Raw genomic sequence first — 26019 nt, 5'->3', positions numbered from 1 at the left:
GCCTACTTAAGGGTAAAAATATAGAAATAGGTGCCCCAAAGCTTCATTTCCTTTGACCCTTTAGTAACTATTTGACTTGGGTAAGTCACTTCCTTTTTTGACCCTGGTTTCCTTATCTCTGAAATGAGGGGTTGGGCTGCATTATCTTGGATGTCCCTTCTAGCCTTTACTGTGCTGTGTAGCCCTCATATAACTAAACAGTTATGTGCTGTTAGTTGTCCCAGCATCTAGCTCTACTCATGATTTTTCTGGCAAAGATAAGGAACTGAGAAGAGTAATCCAGGCTCACTTCCATGTTGAAGTAAGACGTATTCTGACTGAGCTTCCCAGTGTTCAACTGTTACTTCTATCTACAGTGCAGTGAACTGTTTATGCATAGGAATTATCCCTTTGATTTGACATTTAGAATGTCAGACAGTAAAATCTCACACTATGTTGCCTAATGCTTGTCAAGAGCTCAGGTGCAAAAAAAATATTAATGGAGAATTGTTTGGAAAAAATGACATCTATCCATCCCTCTAGCCTAGATACATACGATAAATAAGAGCTGTATACTAAGACCATGTAATTTTAGCCTTCTGTAAATTGCTTTTATGGAACTCTAAACTTCTGACATTTTCCACTGACCCATTTTGAAGTTGTTATGAAGAACAGTCCTCCAAAACTGGTTATTGTATTTACTGTCAGTGTGTCATCAAGGACAAAGAGTTCACCGTGAGACACTTTTTTTTTTTTTAATGAGACTTCATGGGAGAATACTTGTACTTCTAAGAAACTGGTTTGTTTTTATTTTCTGGACATTGAATTCTGTTAATTCATGATGTCTATCTCTTTGCATTGGTTATTTGGAAACTTAGAGCCAGTTTTATGGCCCATTTCTCAATGAATGTTTGGTGACTTTGGAGCACATTTTCAGTATAATCAGTCCTCATCTTATTTCTCCTTGATGGTGATTTTCCCACCTTTATCTTAATGTGTCTTTTGTTGTTGCCTCATTTTTTCTGGATTGAAGAGAGATTTAAAATAACTAAAGTTAAAATAGAGAGATGACTGGAAGGTTGGAGAAGAGTGAATAACAATGTTGAACAGCTGTTACATGATTTGCTCTGATTATGTTTTATAACATTAGAGGTCATTTTAAGACCGTTTTTGGTATAATGCCAGAATGTAGCCATGTCTCGTGAAAAGAGTGTTGAAAAACAGAATCACAATAACATTTCGGGAACCAGAATATTTTACAGAAGGAAGCTATTTAGTACAATTTAGGGGATTTTATTTTACTTTTTTTTAGATAACCTAAACAGTGATGGAAGAGAAAGTATTGATTATTGATACTATCTTGTACATTGATACTATCTTGTACAGTTTATCATATAAGGACCTTACTGCGTTAGCACTCAGGGCCTGCTTAGAGTTAGGAAGCCTAGATGTGTCCCCTTTCTTCCTGACACAGGAATTATATTTAGAAGCATGCCATGCGGCTCTCTCCTCTATTCCCTTGTACTATTAGTACCCTGCCCTGGAAGGCTCTTCCCCCCCTATCCAAATCCTATGTATTGTCCAAGGCTTCACTTGGACCCACCTGCTTCATGTGGCCTTTGCAAAATACTCCCCCACTTTCCTCTCCCCTCTGTGAGCTCCTGCAGTATGTTCAATACCCTTTGCACTGCACACATCTGCACGCATTCATATTGCTGAGTATAGTTTCATGGATTAGTCTGGAAGACCCCAAGTAGCACATGAGTTCTGTGACAGCCAACTAGGTCTTAGTCACACACCCAGCATGATACTGTACAGAGAGTAATTGCTCTAAACACTGCCTTGTGGTTTGCCCGATTCCTGGGACTCACCTAGCTTGTCTTTCCCATTCTCAGGTTCTTTTTGTGCCAGATGCCAACTTTCCTTCCAGTACCTTAAGGTTATCTTCATCCAGTCCTGGTGCTACTGTCTCTCCTTCATCATCAGATGCAGAATATGATAAACTGCCTGTATGTATTTCATTCATGCACTGAAGTTCATATTTCTCAACAATGGTTTTGAGTTATTGCAGAATTCTACATGTTATTTTTCACAAGAGTTCATCTGAAACTCTCCTCCCTCGACAAAGAGGTGGGGTTAAGTAATTTGTCATTAGTTGAGAGAAGAAACCTGTTCACATTTAAGGTCTCAAAGGCAGAAATGCATGTCTTATTTATGTAGAAGTATGAAGTTAAACTCTCAATGAGACCAATAATTTATTTGTACTACTTTACTCCTTTTTCTAAAGAATTTGAACCATGAGTCCAATATAAATTCTTTCATTTAAGGTATTTTCTAAAGGCACTTGATGAGGCATTTTTATGGGTTCATACATACGTGCTTTTTAAAAATCTTAGTTTGATTTGGGTGATATTTTTGAAGGTTGAAAGACATATGCCTTTTTTTATGTTCAAGTTAAATAGGAACAGGTTACTTACAGGGAACGTAGATGGCTTGATCAAATAAATGAATAATCTTTTGAAAAAGTGCTTCTATTTGATTTTGGAAGTTTTTGCTTTCTTAAGGATGCTGACTTAGCAAGAAAGGCCTTAAAACCCATTGAGAGAGTCTTATCATCCACTTCTGAAGAGGACGAGCCAGGCGTGGTAAAATTTTTAAAAATGAATTGTCGCTACTTCACCGATGGAAAGGTATATGGCTATGCAATTTGTTTCCTTTTCTTGGAGTCTATGGAAAACTAAACTAGTTCCAAATTACTGAAGGCAGGCTACTTTAAAATATCTTACCCAAAGTTTCAGCTTTAAGATTTCACAACTGTCCATTAGTTTTCCCTTCTTGGATGCCTGGCATTTTACTTACTGAGGGAATAATAATCATCACGTTGAAATGTGGTTCTTTGTGACCTTGGATTTATTACTTATATTTCAGTTCTTAGCCCATAAGTTGTTAGAGAGACAGTATAGAATGTGTTTAAGAGCAAATGCTGGAGTCGGGCTCACTGAACTTAAATTCCAACTCTACCACCACTAGCTCTGAGACGATGGGCAAAGTATTTGAATTTCTTAAGCTTCCATTTTTCCTCATCTATAAAGTAAGAACAATAATAAAATTTAACTAATAGGGTATTAAAAGAAGAGCTTAGCACCTAACCTGGAAGATGGTTAAGTTCTCAACCTGTTTGCTGCTAGAAATTCTGGTATGAAAAATGTCTGTTATATCGTGGTTTCAGTTTTTTGGTTGTTGGTGTTTTGTATAAAGAACAAATCTGACATTTTGTGAGCCTCTGAAGAAGGGGTAATATTGATATAAAGCGAATTCTTGTGCTCATAGTAGAGACTTCCTGCCAGGTTCAAATGGTAGGAAATTACATTATTGATATGCACTTGAAACTTTTGCAGCCAAGACTAAGTAATGCTGAAAGGCAAAACTTTTTGCCAAGGTGATCACTAAACTCATTAAGAGTATCAAAATAAATAACATACCTAAAGGGAGTCATTTATGTCCTGCTGTCCCTGGTAGATAACATCCCTGTGGCCAACAGGGTCTACCATGTAAACTGACCAAGTTTCAGACTTTAAGTTCCCACCAAGCTACTGTTCTTTGCTTTCGGTTTCCATAGTTTGGATATATTCACTTTTGTCTGCAAAAATTTCCTACTCCTATTTGTGTCAAATTTTGCTGAATGTGGGCTTTCTAAGCATCTTAGAGCAAAATATTAGAAGTACAGCTGCTCCCCTAGCACAGTACCAGGCACTTGCTGGACAGGTAGTGAATATGTGCTGAGTGGATTGTAGAGTACCCAGCTCTCAATTGGGAAGGTACCTGGGACAGCCCTTCTCATTTTACAGACAGGGAGTTGGCGAATCTGAGACATACATGTGAAACCCAAGATCCTACCACAATTGTACTACTGCAGCAGCCATGCTAGAACCAGGCTCAGCTGATTGCCAGCGAGGCAAGCCTGTTTCTCTGCTCAGCACACCACACCCAACGTTGTATTTTGTCAGCCTGTTTTTTCCAGCCCTCGTAGAGGGGATGCAATTGCCCTCCCTGTAGGATACCGTGGTTCAGAAGGTCAATGGAATGGCAACATAAGTTCGTGAAAGCTGCTATGGTGGTTGCATCTTGCCTGTAGCGACTCTGTACTGTCTTTTTCTTCAGGGTGTGGTCGGAGGTGTCATGATCGTTACTCCTAACAATATCATGTTTGACCCTCATAAGTCCGATCCCCTGGTCATTGAAAATGGGTGTGAGGAGTACGGCCTCATTTGCCCCATGGAAGAGGTTGTTTCCATCGCACTCTACAATGACATCTCCCACATGAAGATCAAAGATGCCTTGCCATCGTAAGAGATCTTTCTTTGTTTACCAGAAAAAGGGGTATTGGGAGAATTAAATGCAATTAAAAAGTGAGGGCATTGGCAGGAGTGAGAGATTGTGTAGAGGTGAATTTGAAGGTAGAATATTTGTGCACTAAATTTTAAAAAATAGAAAAAGGAGAGGAAATGGAAATGATAAGGTCAATAAGGAAGAGTGAAACATTCAAATCAAAAAATCACGTAAAAATGGTTATTTCTTTGGCTTATTGTTCTGAAGAGCAATGCATGTTCTTAATTTATGAAAGAATAAATGAAGTTTCTCTGAAAATATTTGTCTGAATATCGATAAGAGAATAGTATTTTCTCTTTGGTTTAGTTGGTAAGCAGAGTTACGTTCTTCCTCATTCAAATTCTAGGATAGGCAATCTTCCCAGCTCGTGTATTTCCTTAATCCCGTGTGGAGAGAGATTTGCGTGGACGTGCAGAGGCACTGCCCCTGTAGCCAGAATACCTTACGTGGTGTGCAAAGGCTGTCATAGTAGTTTGTTTTGTCTCTGAAATGTAGAGGAATATTACTTTAGTCCTGATTACTTTTGCCTTCTAAAACTGAGTTTTTTGATTTAAAGAAGCTCCCCATGAAGAAAGAGTTTAAGAAAACTCAGAGAATCGATTCACTTGTAGGGATAATCTGACTCTTTCTGTCATTTTGTCAGTGTGCCTATTTCTGTATACTATATATGTGCTAGCAGTAAAACTCTTTAGAAACTCTCAGTGATAGCAAGGTAAAGGCAAAGCAGTGGGTCCAACAGGACAAAGGGAAGCTAGCCCCTTGGACTCAGGAAAAGAAGGGAAGGTAACTAGGGAACTAACACAGACACCATCCCTAGGGGTTTATGCCAGCAGGTTCCCCTGGACTTCTACAGTCCTTAGCATCTGATCCACTAGACCCTTACATGCCCAGCCACTGAAGGAACCACTGGAGCGTGGTCACTGGGTAGTTTCCAAGTTCTGGCAGAAGTGCTTAGAGGTTTAGGAGGCAATGTAGCAGACCAGGCAGTCCTGCATGATGATGCCTGGGTTTCCCTGGCTCTGCCACTTACGGCTCCACGACCTTCACGAGTGACTGAATCTTGAGCCTCGGTTTTCTCATCTGTAAAATGGAATTAACAGTATTCTTCAGCTTGCAGAGCTGTTACAAGATCTAAAAGCATTGATATACCAAAACTCTTAGAAAATAACCTGATACCTAATAAGTATAGGCTGTTTATTTGAACCTTCAGTTCATATCTGAAACTCTAATCATTGTTCTGTGGGAATCTTTTATTCACGCAGATTGAGGCTTCTAATGCATCTTAGTGCACGTCTATTGTGTGGCAAGGATATGAAGATAAGTGGGTCACGGCCCCTGTCCTGCAGTTTACTGGGTGCGACAGGTGGAGAGAAGTGGTAATTGAATAGCACTGTAGATATAGACGTGCACACGGCATTCCATGAGAACCACGTGAAGGAGTGTCCAGCTACCTTGGAATCTTAGATGAGAAGGAGGAGAGGGAGTGAAAGAGTTACTTTTGGGGAGAAATTGTGAACATGGGGTGACAAGAGGAAAGAAGATAAGAGTAGGTAAAGATACAGTTAAGTTTGGAAGCGGATAGACAGGCAGATAGGGGCATTTCTTGCCCAATGATGGCTTCTAGTGGAGTAATACTGTTACACATCTTCAGCTTAGGATGTTAAGTATTCTTTTAATAATAGGGAAGGTACATTCTTACAGAAAGATTTCTCTAAATGTGAGATTGTGTTTCATGATCCGGGCCTAATGCTGTAGATGGGGGGAGAGAGAGGAGTTGAGAATTGGCTCCTAATGTGTTGAAATTATTTCAGAATTGTACAGTGATTGCTACCATGGATGCAGGTATATAAAGACTTCTTAGGCTAATGAACAGTATGTGCACCAATGAGCAAAATAGAATGTGGTAGTGGAATCAGTGTGAAATGAACTTGGTATTGACCTCAGAATTCCATCAATTGTTTAAAGTAGTTTAAATTTCATTATTTAAAGTTGTATGGTAAAACAAGAAGTGCAAATTATCTAGCTGCCACGTGCAAATAGTTTTTAAAAGAGCGTGTGTGTGTGTGTGTGTGTGTGTGTGTGCATGTGTAAAATCTCTCCATCCTCACCTTCAGGCTTTATATATTTTGTGTAAGACATTTTGTAACTCCAGCTGCCATGGAGACTAGGAACAGAACCACCGAAAGGCTTATTGGTCATCATTAGGTCTCTGGCTGAGTCTAGAAAACATTAATTAACAGCAGAGCCAGTTGACACCACTATGTGCTTTGCCCCAGCAGAGCTTGGCAGTTGTGATGCAGAAAAAGAGATGGCTGAATTAATCCCGGCTTGGATTAGGTAGAACAAGAAGGGAGGGATAGAGAAGAAGGTAATATAGGAGGCTGATTAGAGTGCAGTTGAATGCATTCTTTGTGGGGGTCAAGGTAGCTCGAGAAGGAAGAGATGAGGAAGGGGCCTAGGTGTTCATGGAAGATGGTTTTGCTTATTAATTTGCTAGTTAAGTATGTGAAAAGCTGGGCTTCTTTGTTACAGGACTTACTTTGGCCTTTAATGTGCCAAATGAAATTTTGGGTCTGAAAATGGAAATTATACTACATTACACTAACTTATTTGACTCTAGGATTGAAGCATCTTTAACATCTCCTGAGATGCTCATGTTGAGCTGAACACTTTTGTATGTGCAGGTTCCTGCAGAGCAGAGATACTGTCACAATTGTCTTTTAGCATATGGCGTTTAGGGGCTCGATGAATGATTATTGAATTGTAATGAATTATGAATTAGAGGCCTTTTAAAGCATTTGTCAGAGCCTAACAATTACATAGGCTTTTATTTTGTATCGGAAAAAGCATGGATGTTCCATGCGAGTGATTTATTCAGTAACTTTGGGGAGACAGTTCAAGTTCAGTAACATGAACTTCCTGGCACTGAGTTGAGTATTGTCATAAGTATTTCAAAGCCAGAATAATAAAGTATTACCTGAATATGATCTAGCCTTTTTAGAAAATTTATTTCTGAAGTCCAAAAATGTTATTTTTAAATAGGGTTTTTATACCTCTGTGTTTTATTTAACCAAGTATCGACACTAAGGTAAGCAGAAATACAGATTTCAAAAAGTGTTTCTTGACAATTTATTTTACACTTTGGAGAGCATGTTTAATCAATATTTTCTGTGTAAATCAAATCTGGGTAGTAAAGCATCTGTTATTAAGGAAAAACAATTAACTGTGTCCCAGTTTAAAATTTTATAGAAAAGTAAATTGAATGAGCTCTTACTTATAATAATTAGTATAACTTTCTTAACTCTTTTATTACAATATCAATTTTACTTTATGGCAATGAGTAACTGATAAAACCTCAAATCTGGGTAGTAAAGCATCTGTTATTAAGGAAAAACAATTGACTGTGTCCCAGGTAACTATAAAATTTTAAACTGTAAAATGGAGCAGGTGCTATATATCCACAATAATAGTGGAAATAATCCTCTTGCATCTCCTTCAGGAGTAGAAGGATGTCTTTTATTGGAAGCATCGGGTCTTCCAAAATTATGGTTCAGTGTCAGTCATTTTATAGAGCAGTTAAATGAGTAGCTACTCAGTCAATGAGCCATTCAGAATTAATGTAGTTGGTTTATGTACTATTTTATAAAAAAGGAAAAGCCTTGAATATCTAAGGAATTTTAGTCATAGTACTGAAACAGTCCCTCTCCTTTGTCCTTCATGAAAATCAGAAACATTATTTCATCATTAAAAATCTGGTGGGTGACATATCCATGTTCATAAATGACCTCAAATACCATTCATTTGCTTCTAATAGGATATGCGAGCAACTGTCATGGTTCTTTATTTTGCCACTTTTTATAGTTGATTTTATTTTTCATTTTGAAGTCAATTTCTGGATTTCATTTCCTTATTTTAAAGTCCTTTAAACATAAATTTAAGTTGTAATATATTTATGTTTTGGTTTTTGGTTGGGTTTTGTTTTGGTTTTTGCCTTTCATCCATTTCGTTTTTGTTTTTGTTTTTAACATTCCATGTGCACCCACCATTTTTCCCCCAACAGTGACCTACCTCAGGATCTTTGTCCTCTGTACAGGCCTGGAGAATGGGAAGACCTGGCTTCAGAAAAGGATATCAACCCATTCAGTAAGTTCAAATCTCTCAACAAAGAAAAACGGCAGCAGACTGGAGAGAGAACCATCACTTCAGATTCCAAAACAACAAGACCTTTGGAGAAGTCAACAGAATACACAGAAAAGAAGCCCTCAGACAGCTCTGTGTCAGACAAGTTAAAGAAACTGGAATTCTCTGCAGAGGCAATCAAACGGTCTACTGCAGTAGCTAAAGTCAGCAAGGAACTTTCTGACACTCAGGCTGCGTTTGAATCTATAGCCAAAGAAAATTCTCTCTTAGGAGAAGAAGACGACTTCGTTGACTTGGAAGAAGTTTCTTCTCAAAATGATAGTGGAATGGACAAAAGAGACACCTCAAAGGAGTGCCTTTCTCTTGACCCAGCTGAGCTAAGGAAGACTAAATCACAAATAATCAGTTCTACTACGGAAATGCAGGTGCAGTCAGCCCTGAACTTTTCAGGAACAGAGTGTGATGCTGAATTGAAGGGGACCCTAGATTTAGAAACCTGTGAGAAGCAAGATATAATGCCAGAGGTGGACAAGCAGTCTGGTTCCCCAGAAAGCCAGGTGGAAAACACATTGAACATCCATGAAGATCTAGATAAAGTTAAACTCATTGAATATTACCTTAATAAGAACAAAGAAGGGTCACAGTTACCTGATAACTTGCAGAAGGCAGAATTAAGTGATGGCAAAAGTATTGAGCCAGTGGGAATAGACATCACTCTTAGCAGTTCTCTTCCCCAGGCAGGTGATCCCCCAATTGAGGGCAGTGAACAGCCCGCTAAAACCTGGGTGAAAGAGAGAGCACCCCTTCCATTGCAACTAGGCTCTTCTACAGAAGAAAATATGAATAAAGTGTATCCAGACTCCTCTTTGGAATCTACTCTGGACAACAGCTGCCAAGGTGCACAAATGGATAATAAATCTGAAATTCAGTTATGGCTCTTAAAGAGAATTCAGGTACCCATTGAAGGTAAGCCATTTTTAATTTCTTTATATTCTGTTGTATAGGCATATCTTGTTTTATTGTGCGTCACAGATATTGCATTTCTTTTTCTTTTCTTCTTTTTTTTTTTTTTTACAAATTGAAGATTGTGGCAACCCTGTGTTAAGCAAGTCTATGGGCACCTTGTTTCCGACAGTATTTGCCCACTTCATGTCTCTGTGTCACATTTTGGTAATTCTTGCAATATTTCAGACTTCATTTCATTATCATGGTGATCTGTGATCAGTGATCTTTGATATTACTGCTATAGCTCACTGAAGGCTCAGATGATGGTTAGCATTTTTTAGCAATAGGGATTCTTTAAGATGTACCTTTTTAGACATAATGCTATTGCACACTTAACAGACTACAGTATAGTATAAACATAACTTTTATATGCACTGGGAAACCAAAAAATTTGTGTTACTTACTAGATTGCGATATTCACTTTATTGTGATGGTCAGGAACCAAACCCACAAATATCTCCAAGGTATGCCTGTATAGCTGCCTTCCTAAAACTTGTACATGCAATAGCAAAAGTAGTATAATTATTTGAGAACGGTATTTTCTCAATAGGGTATATCTTTACATTAGAAGGTTTTGAACTGCATAGGTCCACTTATACACAGATTTTTTTCAATAAATACGAAATTCAGTACTACGCCATCCATGGTTGGTTAAATTCATGGAGGGCCGACTCTAAAATTATACACAGATTTTTAACTGCACAGGTTTCAGCGCCTCTAAACCCTGTTTTGTTCAGGGCTCAACTGTAATTGGGAAAAATTAGCAATATATGCTATCTATTTTGAACATTAAACTATGATATAGAATTTTATTTCAAAAGTAGTTTGCTTTTTTACATCTTTCAGGTAACTTTCCTTTTTCACTTTGTATTTCTAAATCTAAAGGAGTTTTAAAACGTTTTTGAAGGTATTTCAGTTCTAAACTGAATTGCGTTATGGTGTGGTTGGGTCCTCAGTACCGTTCATTAATATGTATTCTTGTGGGTTGTCACAATTCTCCACCCTTTGCTGTTTTGTGTGTTGGTTTTTATCCTTATTCCTAAGTTTGTAGCATCTCATGTGATGTAGACAAACCTGAAGCATCCAAAGCTTTTTCCTTTTGTGCTAAAGAAGATCTGAAAAATTTAATTAGTCCTAATATGATGATGTTGTATGATGTTTATGCCAACTATCACCAATATCGTCAATAATGAGGAAATTTTTTTCATGTTGATTCAGATATACTTCCTTCAAAAGAAGAGAAAAGCAAGACTCCACCTATGTTTCTGTGCATTAAAGTGGGAAAACCAATGAGAAAGTCCTTTGCCACTCACACTGCAGCCATGGTCCAGCAGTATGGCAAACGAAGAAAGCAACCAGAGTACTGGTTTGCTGTTCCTCGGGAGAGGTGAGTGTGAGCTAGAATGGGAATTCTGTTGGTCAAGTAGATTCTAATTGCATCTTGATTTTTAATTTAATCTTGAAATAATTTTATTCTTGAATAATAGGTTTCTCTTAATTGTACATTTTAGAATTTCTAGAAGAATATTATTTCAGTAGCTTTCTGTTAAAGGGTGTTTTCAATATAGCAAATTTGAGATCATCATAGGTACTGTGTGCCGAACCACTTTCAAAACTTTCTACCCAGTTGAATTTTAAATGAAGGAAGATTGAGATATTCTAAAGTGCCAGTAATTGGAAGTGCTATTCTGTTGGGAATAAAGGAATATGATGGAGCAGATCCAAACCCCAAGTGCAATAGAGAGGCATGATTTTAATTTTAAAGTGCCTGTTATTCTGGGGAGACTGAAGATTACTTTCACCTTATGGAGAAAAGTATCTGTGACTCAGCAGCATGAGAAGTGTAACATGAGGTCACCTGGGTGTGCTCGAGGGGCTATATACCTCTAAAGAGATTTGTATTTTTAAATTGCCAAAGAAGAAAATTTATTGGTGATGTGACAGTCTAGCATAGCAGGGATAGTGACATGGACATTCTTCAGCCGTACGTCACTGAAGACATCTTTATAATAGAAATATTTAGGAAACATTTTTAGAAAAAATTGTTTTTCTTTTGTATGTAATAGAATAAAAATTTCTTTACAAAGGCCTTGCAATTAGTTTTCAGAATTGTTAAATCCACACATTTTTCCTTCTCCTAACTAGTCATCAAGGCATACTTTTTGGCTAACATACCTACAAAGAACAAATACTCACTGAGCGTCCATAAGCATGAATTTTTATTTTTTTTAAAAATGAACTTTCCCCCTGATATCTCAGTAGTGAAGAGGTCATTTCATTTATTTATTTGGCTGCACTTTGTGGCTTGTGGGATCTTAGTTCCTCAACCAGGGATTGAACCCGGGCCCACAGCAGTGAAAGCACCAAGTCTTAACCACTGGACCGCCAGGGAACTCCCAAGCATGAATTTTTAATAAAGCAAAATTAAATTTCAAGCACGAGCACACCTTCTGGCTGATTAGTACCCAGAATGATAATTCTCATCGAGTTGCCTGATTTTAATAAATCATAGTTTAATGTGAAGATAATTAATAGGATTTTAATGAACAAATTTGTTAATATTTTTTCTGTCTTAGACACAGACCCATGTTTACATAGATGTTAAACATAATCTGTTTCCTATTTACAAAATACACTCCTGTCCTGTGCTTGCAGCCCCAATGCTATCTCCATGAAACTTTAAACTAGGGACACTGAGGAGATACAAAGAAAATGTGTCTTTCACATTTCTTCTGTTGAAATATTTTTAAATAATAAATTTCTGAAACCCTGTTAAAATCAGAGTTCTAGAATCAGATGTCATAGATGGACAAACTGATTTTAAAGGTGGGGAAAACAAAGCACTGAAACTTTCAGCCACATTTAGGTTATGTGGATTCCTCATCCGTCAGGAAAACTACCTATCATATGTTTTTTTCTCTGGAGAAATGTACTGTTTATAATATAAGGACATTAGGATTTTTCAATTTTATTATCTTTAATGAGACTTCTGCATACCAAGGAATCTTCTAGAGTAAATTTTTTGCAATCTCACACATGTAGTTATTTTACTGTCATTCTTTAACCCAGAATAAGTCTGTAATGCTGAAATAGTACTTCTCTTTGACCTCATACAGAGGTGGTTTTTGTGAGCTTTTTAAAGTAGGTCACTTGTTGAATTCTATTACATTGTGTTTTATAATGTCCATGATTTATTTGTCTTTGGCTAACAAATAACCTGACATTCTTAGTTTTCTTTCTTAAGCTATCCATTAATTAACCAAAGATTTTTCTGGGAGACATTATCTCACTATGTTAATGATTTTTTGTGTAGATGTTAGGAATTTTTTTTCAGTTGTTCCTTTATGTATTCCATCTCTACCTACCCTTAAGTAAAGCTACATTTTAGTTTAAGATAGGGAAAGATGAAGAAATTCTATAGTTAGCTCCCACCCAGAACTCCAAGTGCACAAGAAATAAAAGTTCATTTTTATTTCCAATTTATGAAATTCTTCAGGACTTTAAGCTCAACAAAGTCCTTAAGGAGCTAGGAAGTGGCATGCAGTGCTTTTCTCACTCTGATGATAATTTCTGGATTCCCTTGCTACATCAAACTGAGCATTTCTTCTTGCCTTTCTATTTAATGGGTCTTCATATCATTGGAGTTTCAGCAGCAGAGTGAAGTTGCCCTAGCAGTGGCTTTCTTTCTAGGTCATAAGATGCTCTCATAGACCTTCTGTGTGACAGTGTACTCTCATGGGCAGGTCTCTTTGGCTCATGCAATGCACCGCAGCTCCTTAATGTTTTCCTGTTGACTTAAGTTCACAAACATGTTTCACTATTCCTCTCTATTGTTCCGAATCAACAGCAGATTAGATGATACAGAAGAACGGATCAGTGATCTGGAAGACATAATATAGTGGAAATTACCCAATAAGAACAGCAAAAAGAAAAAACTTTAAATGCAGGTAGTTTAAGGGACTTCTGGGACAACATCAAATGCACTAACATTTGCATAATAGGGGTCCCAAAAAAAGAAGGGAGAAAGGGGCAGAAAACTTACCTGAAGAAATAATGGCTGAAAACTTTCCTAACCTGGGGAAAGAAACAGACATCCAAGTCCAGGAATCACAGAGAGTCCCGAACAAGATGAACCCAAAGAGATACATACCAAGATATAATTAACAAGGCAGAAGTTAAAGAGAATTTTGAAGGCAGCAAGAGAAAAACAGCTAGTCACATACAAGGGAAGCCCCATAAGATATTAGCTGATTTTTCAACAGAAACTTTGCAGGCCAGGGTGTGTGGCAGGATATATTTAAAATGTAGAAAGGAAATATACTTAAAATCAAGAATACTCTACCTGGCAAGTTTATCATTCAGAATTGAAGGAGAGATACAGAGCAAACAAGCAAAAACTAAAGGAACTCATCACTACTGAACTAACAGTTCTTACAAGAAGCGTTAAAAGGTCTTCTTTAAACGGAAAAGATAAGACCATAACTAGAAATAAAAATACATATGAAAAAAAAATCTTACTGATAAAAGCAAATATATAGTAAAGGCAATGGATTAACCACTTAAAAAGCTACCGTGAAGGTTAAAAGACAAAAGGAGTAAAATCAACTATAACTACAATAAATGGTTAAGGTATACACAAAATAAAAGGTAAAATAGGATGTCATAAAACATAATACATGGAGGGGAGTGGTAAAAATGTAGTGCTTTTGGGATATGTTTGAACTTACATGACTATCAGCTTAAAATAGACTATATATATATATACACATGTATATGTACATGTGTGTGTATGCATATGTATACATATGTGTATACATGTACATACACACACATGTCAATATGTATGAACCTCATGATAACCATAAACAAAAACCTACAATAGATACAAGCAAATAAAGAGAAAGGAACCCAAACATAGCATTAAAGAAAATTACTGAACCACAAGGGAAGAGACCAAGAGAAGAAGAAAGGGACAGAAGAACTACAAAAACAACCAGAAAACAATGAACCAAATGGCAATAAGTACACGCCTATCAATAATGACTTAAATGTAAATGCAGTAAATGTTTCAATCATGAGACACAGGGTGGCTGAATAGATAAAACAAGACCTGTCTATATGCTGTATACAAAGGACTCACTTCAGCTGAAAAATTTTTCCTCTAAGATCAGGAACAAGGCAGGGATACCCACTCTTGCCACTTTTATTCAACATAGTATTGGAAGTCCTAACTACAGCAATCAGACAAGAAAAAGAAATAAAAGTCATCCAGAAAGGAAGAAGTAAAACTGTCACTATTTGTAGATAACACAATATCATATATAGAAAACCCTAAAGAGTCCAACAAAAACAAAAAAATAACCTCTTAGAACTAATAAATGATTCAGTAAGTTGCAGAATACAAAAATCAATATACAAAAATCAGTTGCTTCTGTATGCTAATAATGAATTATCAGAAAGAAATTAAGAGAATAATTCCAATTACAATTGTATCAAAGAGAATAAAACACCTAGGAATAAATTTAACCAAGGAGGTAAAAGACCTAAATGCTGAAATCTATAAGACACTGACGAAAGAAATCAAGGAAGGCACAAATAAATGGAAAGCTATCCCATGCTCATGGATTGGAATAATATTGTTAAAATGTCCATACCACAGGTTCAATGCAATACTTATCAAAATTCCAATGGTGTTTTTCATAGAGATAGAACAAATAATCTTAAAATTTGTATGGTACCACAAAACCCCCCAAATAACCAAAGCAATCTTGAGAAAGAAGAACAAAGCTGGAGGCATCATACTCCCTGATTTCAAACTATAATACAAAGCTATAGTAATCCAAGCAGTATGATACTGGCACCAAACATACATAGATCAATGGAACAGAATGGAGAGCCCCAAAATAAACCCACATTTTTATGGTCAATTAATTTACAAAAAAGGAGGCAAGAATATGGGGGCAAAGACAGTCTCTTCAATAAATGGTGCTGGGAAAACTGGACCACTTTTTTACACCACATACAAAAATAAAATAAATTAAAAATGTAAATGTAAGACCTGAAACCATAAAACTCCTTGAAGAAAACATAGGCAATAAGCTCTTTGACATCAGTCTCAGCAGTATTGTTTTGGATATGTCTCCTTGGGCAAGGGCAACAGAAGCAAAAATAAACAAATAGGACTACATCAGACTAAAAAGGTTTTGCACAGTGAAGGAAATGATCAACAAAATGAAAAAGCAACCTACTGAAAGGGAGAAGATACTTGCAAATTATATGTCTGATAAGGGATTAATATCCAAAACACATGAAGAACTCAAACATAAAGAACTCATACAACTCAGTTAAAAAGTGGGCAGAGGAGCTGAATAGACATTTTTCCAAAGAAGACATACAGATGGCCAACAAGCATGTGAAAAGATGCTCAAATCACTAATCATCAGGGAAATGCAAATCAAAATCATGATGAGAGGACTTCTCTGGTGGCGCAGTGGTTAAGAATCTGCCTGCCAATGCAGGGGACACGGGTTTGAGCCCTTGTCTGGGAAGATCCCACATGCCGCGGAGCAACTAAGCCTGTGTGCCACAACTACTGAAGCCCGAGCGCCTAGAGCCCGTGCTCTGCAACAAGAGAAGCCACCACAATGAGACGCCCACTCACCGCAACTAGAGAAAGCCTGCACGCAGCAACAAAGACCCAACACAGCCAAAAATAAATAAATAAATTCTAAATCATGATTAGATACTACCTCACACCTGTCAGAATGGCTGTCATCAAAAAGACAAGAAGTAACAAGTGTTGGTGAGGATGTGGAGAAAGGGAAGCCTCATGCACTGTTGGTGGGAATGCAAATTGGTACAACCACTATGGAGAACAGTATGGAGGTTCTGCAAAAAATTAAAAAAGGAACTGCCACACAGTCTAGCAATTCCACTTCTGGGTATATATCTGAAGAAAACAACACTAAGTCAAAAAGTTATATGCATCCCATTGTTCATTGCAGCATTATTTACAATAAACAAGGTATGGAAGCAATCTAAGTGTCCATCGATAGATGAATGGGTAAGGAAGAAACACAATGGAATATCACTCAGCCATAATAGAAAAGAATGAAATCTTGCCATTTGCAACAATATGGATGGACCTAGAGTGTGTTATGCTAAGTGTAATAAGTAAGGCAGAGAAAGATAAATACTGTATGATTTCACTTACATGGAATCTAGAAAACAATTCAAATGAACAAACATAACAAAACAGAAACCAACTCACAGATACAGAAAACAAACTGGATGGTTGCCATGGGGATTGGCAAGATAAGTGAAGGGGATTAAGAGGTACAAACTTCCAAGTATAAAGTAAGTCCTGGGATATATGTACAGTACAGGGAATATAGTCAATAATAGTGTAATAATTTTAAAGATCAAGATGATGGAGTAGGAAGACACTGAGCTCATCTTCCCCCACGAACACATCAAAAATACATCTTCATGTAGAGCAATTCTCACTGAAAACAAACTGGAAACTGGCAGAAAGACTCTTGTACAACCAAGGCTGTAAAAAATGATCCACACAAAGTCAAGAAGGGAAGAGAAACGATCAGGTCAGGACCTGTGCCTCTAGGAGGAGACACAGAAAAGGAAGGAGATTACATGGGCTGGGAGATCCTCCCTGAGGAGTGGGCGGTTTGAACCACATATTGGGTGCCCCTGCCCTGGGGTCCAGTACAGGGAAGATGATACCCGTTGGCTTGTTTGAAGACCAGTGGGAATAGCAGGGGGGCTGCAAGGAACTTAGACTCTGCTCCTGAAGAGCACGCACACACTTGCTTTCTCCTGAAACAAGGCGGAGGAAGCAGACGGATGAAACTGCCCAGGATGCTGACTGGTTTCCCATGGGCAGTTTCCCATGACCACCCCAGTGCATGTCTGAGCCCCTCTTGTTCTCTGATGCAGCTCCCCGCTAGGGCTAAGGCTGCTCTTGCCGAGGAGAGTGCACAGCTGTGGGGAAGGAGCCAGCTTGGACCTGGCACTGCCTCTGAATGCAGAAAGAGGAGCCATTCCTGGTGCTCATGGAGCCGGCAGATTGAGTGTGGTCTGGAGCGCTGACTGGCATGCTGGGACTGCCCCAGCAGCTGCCCCGGCCCACTCCAGGTGCCCGCCCCAGTGCTGCTCTCCTCTGGGGCAAAGGTGCAGATGCTGGGAGCAGGGAGAGCACACACTTAGAGGGGACAGAACCAGCTCAAACCTGAACCTCAGTGCTTCTGCTTCAGCACCTTGGGACCTGCCCCTGCCCCCAATGAGGAAGTGTTAGCCACTGAGCACAGGAGAAGCCCCAGCTCACACCTGGCTCTGGCTCTGTTGCTTCCATCGCCAGCTCCACCTCCCACCAAGGTGAGAGCTGCCAGCACACCCTGGGGAAAGACATGACCTGTGCTCATTTCATATCTAGCTCTCCCACCAAAGCCACATGCAGACTGTGTCGGGATGCTTCCACACAAGGGCATCCCGTCAACACCAGGATAGGTAACTGTTTGACCTAATTTCATAGAGACAGAGACAGTTGTTTCAAACAACAGAACAAGAAAACTCCCTTGAAAAAACAACTAATGAAAGAGAGATAAATAATTTACCAGATAAAGAGTTCAAAACATTAGTAATAAGAATGCTAACTGAACTAGGGAAAAGAATGGATGAACAGAGTGAGAATTTTAACAAGGAACTAGAAAACAAAAGCCAGTCAGAACTGAAGAATTACAATAACTAAAATGAAAAACATACTAGAAGGAATTAACAGCAGACAAGGTGGTACAGAAGAACACATGAGTGATCTGGAAGATAGAATAATGGAAATCATGCAATCAGAACAGCAAAAAGAAAAACATGAGAACAGTTTAAGGGACCTTTGGGACAACACCAGGCATACTAACATTCACATTATAGGGGTCCCAGAAGGAGAAGAGAGAGAAAAGGGTCAAAAATGTATTTGATAAAATTATGGCTGAAAACTTCCCAAACCTGAAGAAGGAAACATATATCCAGATACAGGAAGCACAGAGAGTCTCAAACAAAATGAACCCAAAGAGACCCCACACCAACACATCATAATTAAAATGGCAAAACTTAAAGAGAGAATTCTAAAGGCAGCAAGAGAAAAAGAGTCATGTACAAGTAATCCCCATAAGGCTATCAGCTGATTTCTCTGCAGAAACTTTGCAAGCCAGAAGGGAGTGGCATGATCAATTTTAAGTGCTAAAAGAGAAAAACCTACAACCGAGGGTACTCTACTTGGCAAGATTGTCATTCAGAATAGGAGAGATAAAGAACTTCTCAGATAAGCAAGGAGTTCATAAATACTATACCAACTCTAAAAGCACACGTCAAAGGATCTTTTCTAAGTGGAAGAGAAAAAGCTTCAACAAGAAGAATTTATAGAACAGGAAAAATCCCACTAGTAAAGACAAATATATCGTAAAGGCTGTGGATCAACCACTGAAATAAGCCAGTACGAAGATTTTTTTTTTTAATTTTATTCATTTATTTTTGGCTGCGTTGGGTCTTTGTTGCTGCGTGCGGGCTTTCTCTAGTTGCGGTGAGCGGGGGCAACTCTTCGTTGCGGTGCACGGCTTCTCATTGCAGTGGCTTCTCTTGTTGCGGAGCACGGGCTCTAGGCGCGCAGGCTTCAGTAATTGTGGCGCACAGGCTTAGTTGCTCCACGGCATTTGGGATCTTCCCGGACCAGGGCTCGAACCCGTGTCCCCTGCATTAGCAGGCGAATTCTTAACCACTGTGCCACCAGGGAAGTCCCGGTAAGAAGATTAAAAGACAAAAAATTGTAAAATCAACTATAACTACAATAAACAGTTAAGGGATAAACATGAAGATGTAAAATATGACATCAAAAACACAAAATGGGGGGGGGGTAAAAATGTAGATCTTTTAGAATGTGTTGGAACTTAAATAATTACCTGCTTAAAACAAGTAAATGTAGTTATAGGTCAACATACATGAATCCCATGGTAACCACAAATCAGAAATCTACAATAGATAACTTTGTATGGTGACAAATGGTAACTAGATTTCCTGTGGTGATCCTTTCCTAATGTATAAAACACCAAAGCACTATGTTGTACACCTGAAACTAATATAATATTGTAAGTTATACTTCAATTTGAAAACAAAACAACAACAACAAAAAAAACCCAACAATATTGCTCCTAAAGGAATATTTAATTGGGGAAGATAATCCTAAATTGATAAAGTACCACAGGCAATAAGGTTGTTGTTATTGACAAGCATCTACTTTTTGCACCTTTACTTTGTGCGAGCCTGTGCCAGAAGCTATCTGATGTCTAAGAAGACAGAATCGTGTCCTGCCCTGGAAGAGGTGTGGAGCCTTGGGCTGCCCGGCTCTGGCCAATGGGATAATGAGCCCCCAAATTGGACTGAGATGAATGAGAATCCCTAGGAATTGTGGGCCCTAGAATGAGATACATTATCCATTTGAAACATGATTTCCTAATTTGAAAAACGGGTCGTGGTGAGGGTTAAGTAACTAGATCATAGTTGCACAGTTACTGAGTGTGTACGTCCTGGCAGGCACTGGGCTAGTTATAAATAAATAAGACTTATGAAAACAGTTCCTCGCACTTTCTAGAGACAATATAGATTGTATTCCAAACATTTGGATACTCTTCTATATAAAAAATACAATTGTCTTTTTCCCTTTCTTAACACTGAGATATTTCCTTTCTTAGAAAGAACCAATAATTCCTATTCAAATTAAAAGTTTTCTTTTTTTCAATTATTTATGGCCTCAATCTCTGAAATGTTTCATAATAATTGATTTCATAATATTCAGCTTCTAAAATAAATAAGATGGAAATGGAGTTAACAGCGGGAATTATGTAGAATTTACCAAATCATGTATAAATGTTTAATCCAAGATGAATTAATTGGTTAGTGTGATTTGTGTAATAAGTAAACTAATAAGAGAGGGGAAGGGGGAAAGAGAGAGCCCGTGGGTATTTTTAAATGTGTTTAAACTTGAAAATAATTATGTAAGATAGTTTTAGCAACACTTGAACATACAGATAAGCGGGAGGGGAGAGGAAGGTAGAATCTATTTTGCAATTTGGTTTTTTCCCCACTTAATATGTCATGCATATTTTCCACATTATGTACTACTATACTATTATATGTATATGAACAATATAATTAGTAGCCCCCGTTATGTTTCCTGGTTGATTTAATTATGTTTCTGCTTTGTATATAAGGTTATTCCAATTTTTTTTCCATTATAAGCAATGCTATATGAAACACCTTTGTAAAATTCTTCAGGTTGTCTTACCAAACCAAAGGATACGTTTAAGGCGTTTAAATACAGGTTGCACATGAAAGTGTGTGGCAATTTATACACCACCAGCATGAGTGCCCTTTGCCCCACATACTGGGAAATCTAAGCGGTATGATTCTTTGTCCATTTGGTAGAAGAGAAAGGAAGCAAATGTAGCTTTTTAAATGTTTTATTTTAAAGTTGAGTGAACACTTGTTATATAACATTTGTTACGGAGTCAGGTCAGTAGTGGCCTGGGGATTTTTATTCTGTGTGACTCTTTTAATGAGAAATTAATTTATACCTTGATATTTATATTTTGTAATATATATTTGTTAAAAATTATTCTAAAATACCATGTTTCTGTAATCTGTTTCTAATTGAGATCAACAAGCCCTTTGGTTTACATGGGATAATTAACATTTTGTGCCTGCCCACATTTAGAGTAAACTCATCATATATGTTAAGTTGATTCTGTTTTAGAAAGCGTGGTATTTCCTTACATAATGTCAAGAATAACTGAAGCTCCCAAGCACTTTGTAATGGTTGGGATTTTTTTTTTTTTAATACTTACAAAATTTAAGTTATGTACCCATGAGCACACAGGTGTCTGTCCTTTTAAAAGGTGCTATCCATGTCATATGCATATTTCTCAGATCCAATTTGTGAGCAGTAGGTACTTCCTGCAAGTGTGTGTATTCTCTCTCCAGGGTTCTCCATGGTTGCCTACCTCAAAGGGTAGAACCAAGTGTTCAAGCCCCCATTTTTAGGAAGCGTGCCTTTTCTTTAGGTCAGCATTTCCCCCAAAGATATTCAGTGGAAAGCTCATCCCATGGATAAGTAAGTAATAAGTATTTCATATTAAATATGTTTCATTGCTAGTCCTTAGCTCTATCTAGAGTTTCATGCTCATAGTTACTGTTTTCTAAATAGGATTTTGTAGGAATTTCTTAATTTTATTTTCTGTTCTTTACTGTTTTTCCTTGTACTGATAATGGAATATAACTGATTTTTTTTAAAAAAATTTGTCTCTAATCACATTTTAATTTTATGAGATACTTGGATATCTCTATCTATCTAGAGACCATTTTAGTCCAATCTTTGTTGGTTTTATACTATAGTAAGTACAAATTGAGATTTATTTCCCTTTTTCACATTTCTAGAAGTAGCAGCCAAAGATACAAAGACCCTTTATGTAACCTTTTGGCCATCAAAGCTATGTTACATTGTTAGGAGGGACTGGTTGATGTCAGATCCTAGTCAGGATCTACATTTCAACTCTTCTTTGTATTTTCCTTTTGTCTTTAAAAGTATTCTGTCTTAGTTTTGGAATATTTAGAATAAATTCTGAAAGTCATGAGTACTGAGCTTTTCATGATGTGCTATCTATCTGAAATCTTATTCATTTTCAAACTATGGGTCTAAGCATCTTTGGACCCTGATATAATTCTGGTGCTTGAATTGCAACTGTGTAAAATGCATCAGATTATTCTGGTTGAGCACCTACCTTTACAAAGATGCTTTTATGATATCTTCATCCTCTAAAGTAGGATTGCCACTCTTAGAAACTCAAAGGGGAGTATCAAAGAAACTAATTCACCAGCTGAACTATCCATTTCCCCAGCTCTAAGTCAGAGAGCCAAGAGGGCAGGCAGGGCACTCGATACCCTTCTTGACTCTGAGCTGGGCATGGTACTCTGGATGCTATTTTGCATGGGTTTTCTCACTTAATACTCGTGATGGTTCTGTGAGCCATGTGGCATTAGTCCCCATTTTACAAATACAAAAACTGGGACACACTGAGTTTCAACATCTTGTTCAAACTGGCAAATATCAAATCCAGGATTTATACTCAAATCTTTTTGATTTCAAATCCCATTCTCATAACCAGTTTCCAGAGCAAGTAGTCGAAACTGTATTGATTATACTCTTTGGGCTAACAAATCACTGAAATGGGAATGGGAAAGGGATACTTCATACAGTCAAAGTCATTTCTTGGCTAGTGAGGAAATGAAAATTTGCAGTATCCTCAAATTTATTCAACTCGGACTTTGATAAAGTGCCTTCCGTCTGGCTATATATATTTCAGCGGTTATGGGGAGAGGAAGTGATTGGTATTTTATGGGTGATACTCTATGGGTGCTCATTAATTGAATTGAAGTAGTCTAATCAGAACATTGTATGGAAATAAAGAGCTTGACTAAAATGTCCTTTCTCTGATACTAGATGTCTTAACTTAGTTCAGGCTGGTTCTAGCATTGGCTTATTATTAGAATGAACTTTTATGTGCTACAGTGGTTATCTGACCAAAATCAGACAAACAAACAATAAACCACATAATATTCCATCTTCTGAAGACCCAGGTACCTTATTTTATATGACTATTACCGTGAACACAGCACTTTATACGTAAACTGTAATTTCCGCTTCTCTAGTTACTCCCTTAAAATCTATTTTTTAAAAAATATTTATTTATTTATTTATTTATTTGGCTGCATCAGATCTTAGTTGCGGCACACGGGATCTTCGTTGCGGTGTGCGGGCTTCTCTCTAGTTGTGGTGCGCGGGCTCAGTAGTTGTGACGCGTGGGCTTAGTTGCTCCATGGCTTGTGGGATCTTAGTTCCCTGACCAGGGATTGAATCCGCGTCCCCTGCATTGGAAAGCGGATTCTTAACCACTGGACCACCAGGGAAGTCCCCCCTTAAAATCTATTTTGTACCTTGTGGCCACATCTTCTAAAAAGATATTTTGATCTTGTCACATTGCCCCCAAAATATCTTAAGCCTTCAGGATTCAAGTCTAAACCCCTTGTTTGTTTTTAAAAGCTCTTTGCAGACTGACCTACCTTTCTAGCTTTTTCTTGATCTGCCTGAATCTGGGGTTTTACTGAAATTAGTCATTTTGTGGGCTTTTCTCAGTAAGTCTAGGACCTTTCTAGCTTGGCACCTCTAAAAATACTATATTCTCGAATTCAGGTGGTTCCCTTCTTTTCTCTACCTGTGTAAATCCTTGTTTCCCCAAACAATACACCCTGCAGTGATCCCTCCCTAGACTGACAGTTACAGCCCTTTCCCAGCCTGCACTTGACAGGGGAACAACCCTCAGGTACTGAGGCACTGGGGAGAGGAAGTGAAGTCCGGCACCTTTTCCCCTCACAGGAGTGGTCATCCCCAGTTTCTAGATTCAGGCGTGTTGGGGACTGAAGCCTGTGGCGGAGTGTATTCTGTTTCACAGATATGAAAGTATATGGCATTAACAAAGAATTTATGGCTTAGATCAATGGGTGCCAAACTTAGCTTTGTAATAAAGTCGTCTAGAAGCCTTTAAACATACAAAGTACCCAGGTCCTTCCCTGAGCATCCTGCTGCTTTGGATTGGTGAATCTGCGAGGCATTCTCCCTTTTGTGATAAACAAATGGGCGTTACTTTGTTCTTATCTGACTTTAACGTTTTGCAGCATTTGACTCCATTGACCATCCCTCATTTCTTTCACACCTTCTTTCCTTCTATCATCCCTTCCTAGTTTGTTTCTTCATTAAGTGTTACCCTTTAAATGACTCTTTCTCTTCCTCATTGTATATACAATTGCCTGCGCCTAATTCTTTTTATTATGTGCCAATCATTTCCAGCTATCTTTAGTCTAGAACTTTCTACTGAGCCCCAAACACATATATACCTAGTAACCTTCAATATTTGGATCATCCATGGATCAAAAAAACTCAAAACAGATCATGCCCTAAACTGGGCTTCTTATTTCCATTTTTTTTAAGAAAAATTTTGTTCATTTTCCTTAGGATTTCAGTCTTACCCACGGCACGCGGGATCTTAATTCCCCGACCTGGGATCGAACCCGCGCCCCCTGCAGTGGAAGCGCGAGGTCTTAACCAGGGAAGTCCCCTTATTTCCATCCTTGTCCCTGCCACTGTCCCCCTAACTCCTGCTTCCTGTTTTCTCCATCACAGTAACTGGTACCACCAGCCTTTCAGTCCCCAAAGCCAGAATATGGGCATAATCTTGCTTCTCAGTCATCTCCCCACATTGCTCAGTCACCACATCCAGCTTTTTCTATCCATTTAACATCTCTAGGATCTCTTGCTCCCATTATGACCCTTCTGTGTTTCAGTGTTAAGAAACATGAATCAGACTTATTAGCTGCTTGCTTGGGTGCCCACACCCCTACCCACCCCACCTAAGTGCACAAATTAGTTCAAATATCATCTCTAAGAACTTCCCCTGTCTGGTTTAGATGCCGCTCCCCTATACTTTCACCTCTATCATAACACTTACTACACTCTTCTACAAATGTGGACTACTTGTGGCTTTTTCCTACTGGACTTTAACCTTCTGAGGGCAGGGACCAAGTCTTATGACACTGTGTCCTAGAAACAGCATAAGGTCTAGAATATAATATATTCCTAAATGTTAGTTGGATGGGTGCGTGAATAAATTAGCCTGTAGTCTAATAGATAAAAATGCTTAAATAACATCACTTATAATTAAAATAATGCATAGACTTTATATAGTATTTAGAAGAATATAAAAAAGCAAAAAGAAAACAAAATGTTTATAATTTTGTTACACAAAGATAACTACAATTTATCTTTATTTTTGGTAGCTTTTCAGCCTTTTTCTATGGATGGATTAATGTAATAATAGTGTATATATATATACACAATTGTGTATGTATAGATATACACACACTCTTTTGTAAACTGCTTTTAGAGTATCCTTCTCTGCCATTAAATATTCTATCTGCATGCATTTAGTGAGCATGCATTACTTTTGTTAACGAGAAGTAAAATCATTAAAAAAATTGATTCTCCTATTAAACTCACTTTACAATGGGAAGATAGCCAAGTCCTAAGGACCCTCATGAAGACTAAGCAAATTGCTCTTTACATTTTCCTTAGAGAAAAAAGGGTGAATTAAAGGAATCACAGACTGACCTAGTTTTCTACCATGAAATCGTTAGCCATAGTTAATGCTAGATTTTCTGATCAAAAGTTATCTTTTAATGGGATCAGAGCTAAATTGAAATCTTTAATAACTGTCTGTGACAAGAAGACCATAGTGCTGAATAATCTTTAAAGTACTATAGTTTCTAGAACAACTTAGGCCGTACTTAGCCAAGCTAGGTATATTTCAGAATACAAACCTGGTGATTTTTATGTCG

The 26019-nt window shown here is 37.9% G+C and overlaps 1 protein-coding gene across 5 annotated transcripts in view; it reads left to right on the top strand.

Annotated features, from left to right (window-relative positions):
• NCOA7 (nuclear receptor coactivator 7) overlaps positions 1-26019 on the top strand; it is a 152826-nt gene that overhangs the window by 97073 nt on the left and 29734 nt on the right. For 4 of the 5 annotated variants that reach the window (XM_036871527.1, XM_036871526.1, XM_036871525.1 and 1 more), the window contains 5 exons: positions 1875-1988; positions 2544-2669; positions 4141-4325; positions 8429-9474; positions 10732-10900. In XM_036871527.1, coding sequence (XP_036727422.1) covers positions 1875-1988; positions 2544-2669; positions 4141-4325; positions 8429-9474; positions 10732-10900 — 1640 coding nt within the window. The remainder of the gene's footprint in view (positions 1-1874; positions 1989-2543; positions 2670-4140; positions 4326-8428; positions 9475-10731; positions 10901-26019) is intronic. The other variant, XM_036871529.1, reaches the window with a different exon arrangement.

The sequence above is a fragment of the Balaenoptera musculus genome, chromosome 12 (assembly GCF_009873245.2).
Source record: "Balaenoptera musculus isolate JJ_BM4_2016_0621 chromosome 12, mBalMus1.pri.v3, whole genome shotgun sequence".
NCBI lineage: Eukaryota > Metazoa > Chordata > Mammalia > Artiodactyla > Balaenopteridae > Balaenoptera > Balaenoptera musculus.
Note: the sequence above shows the minus strand (reverse complement) of the source record. Positions and strands in the feature narration are given on the sequence as shown.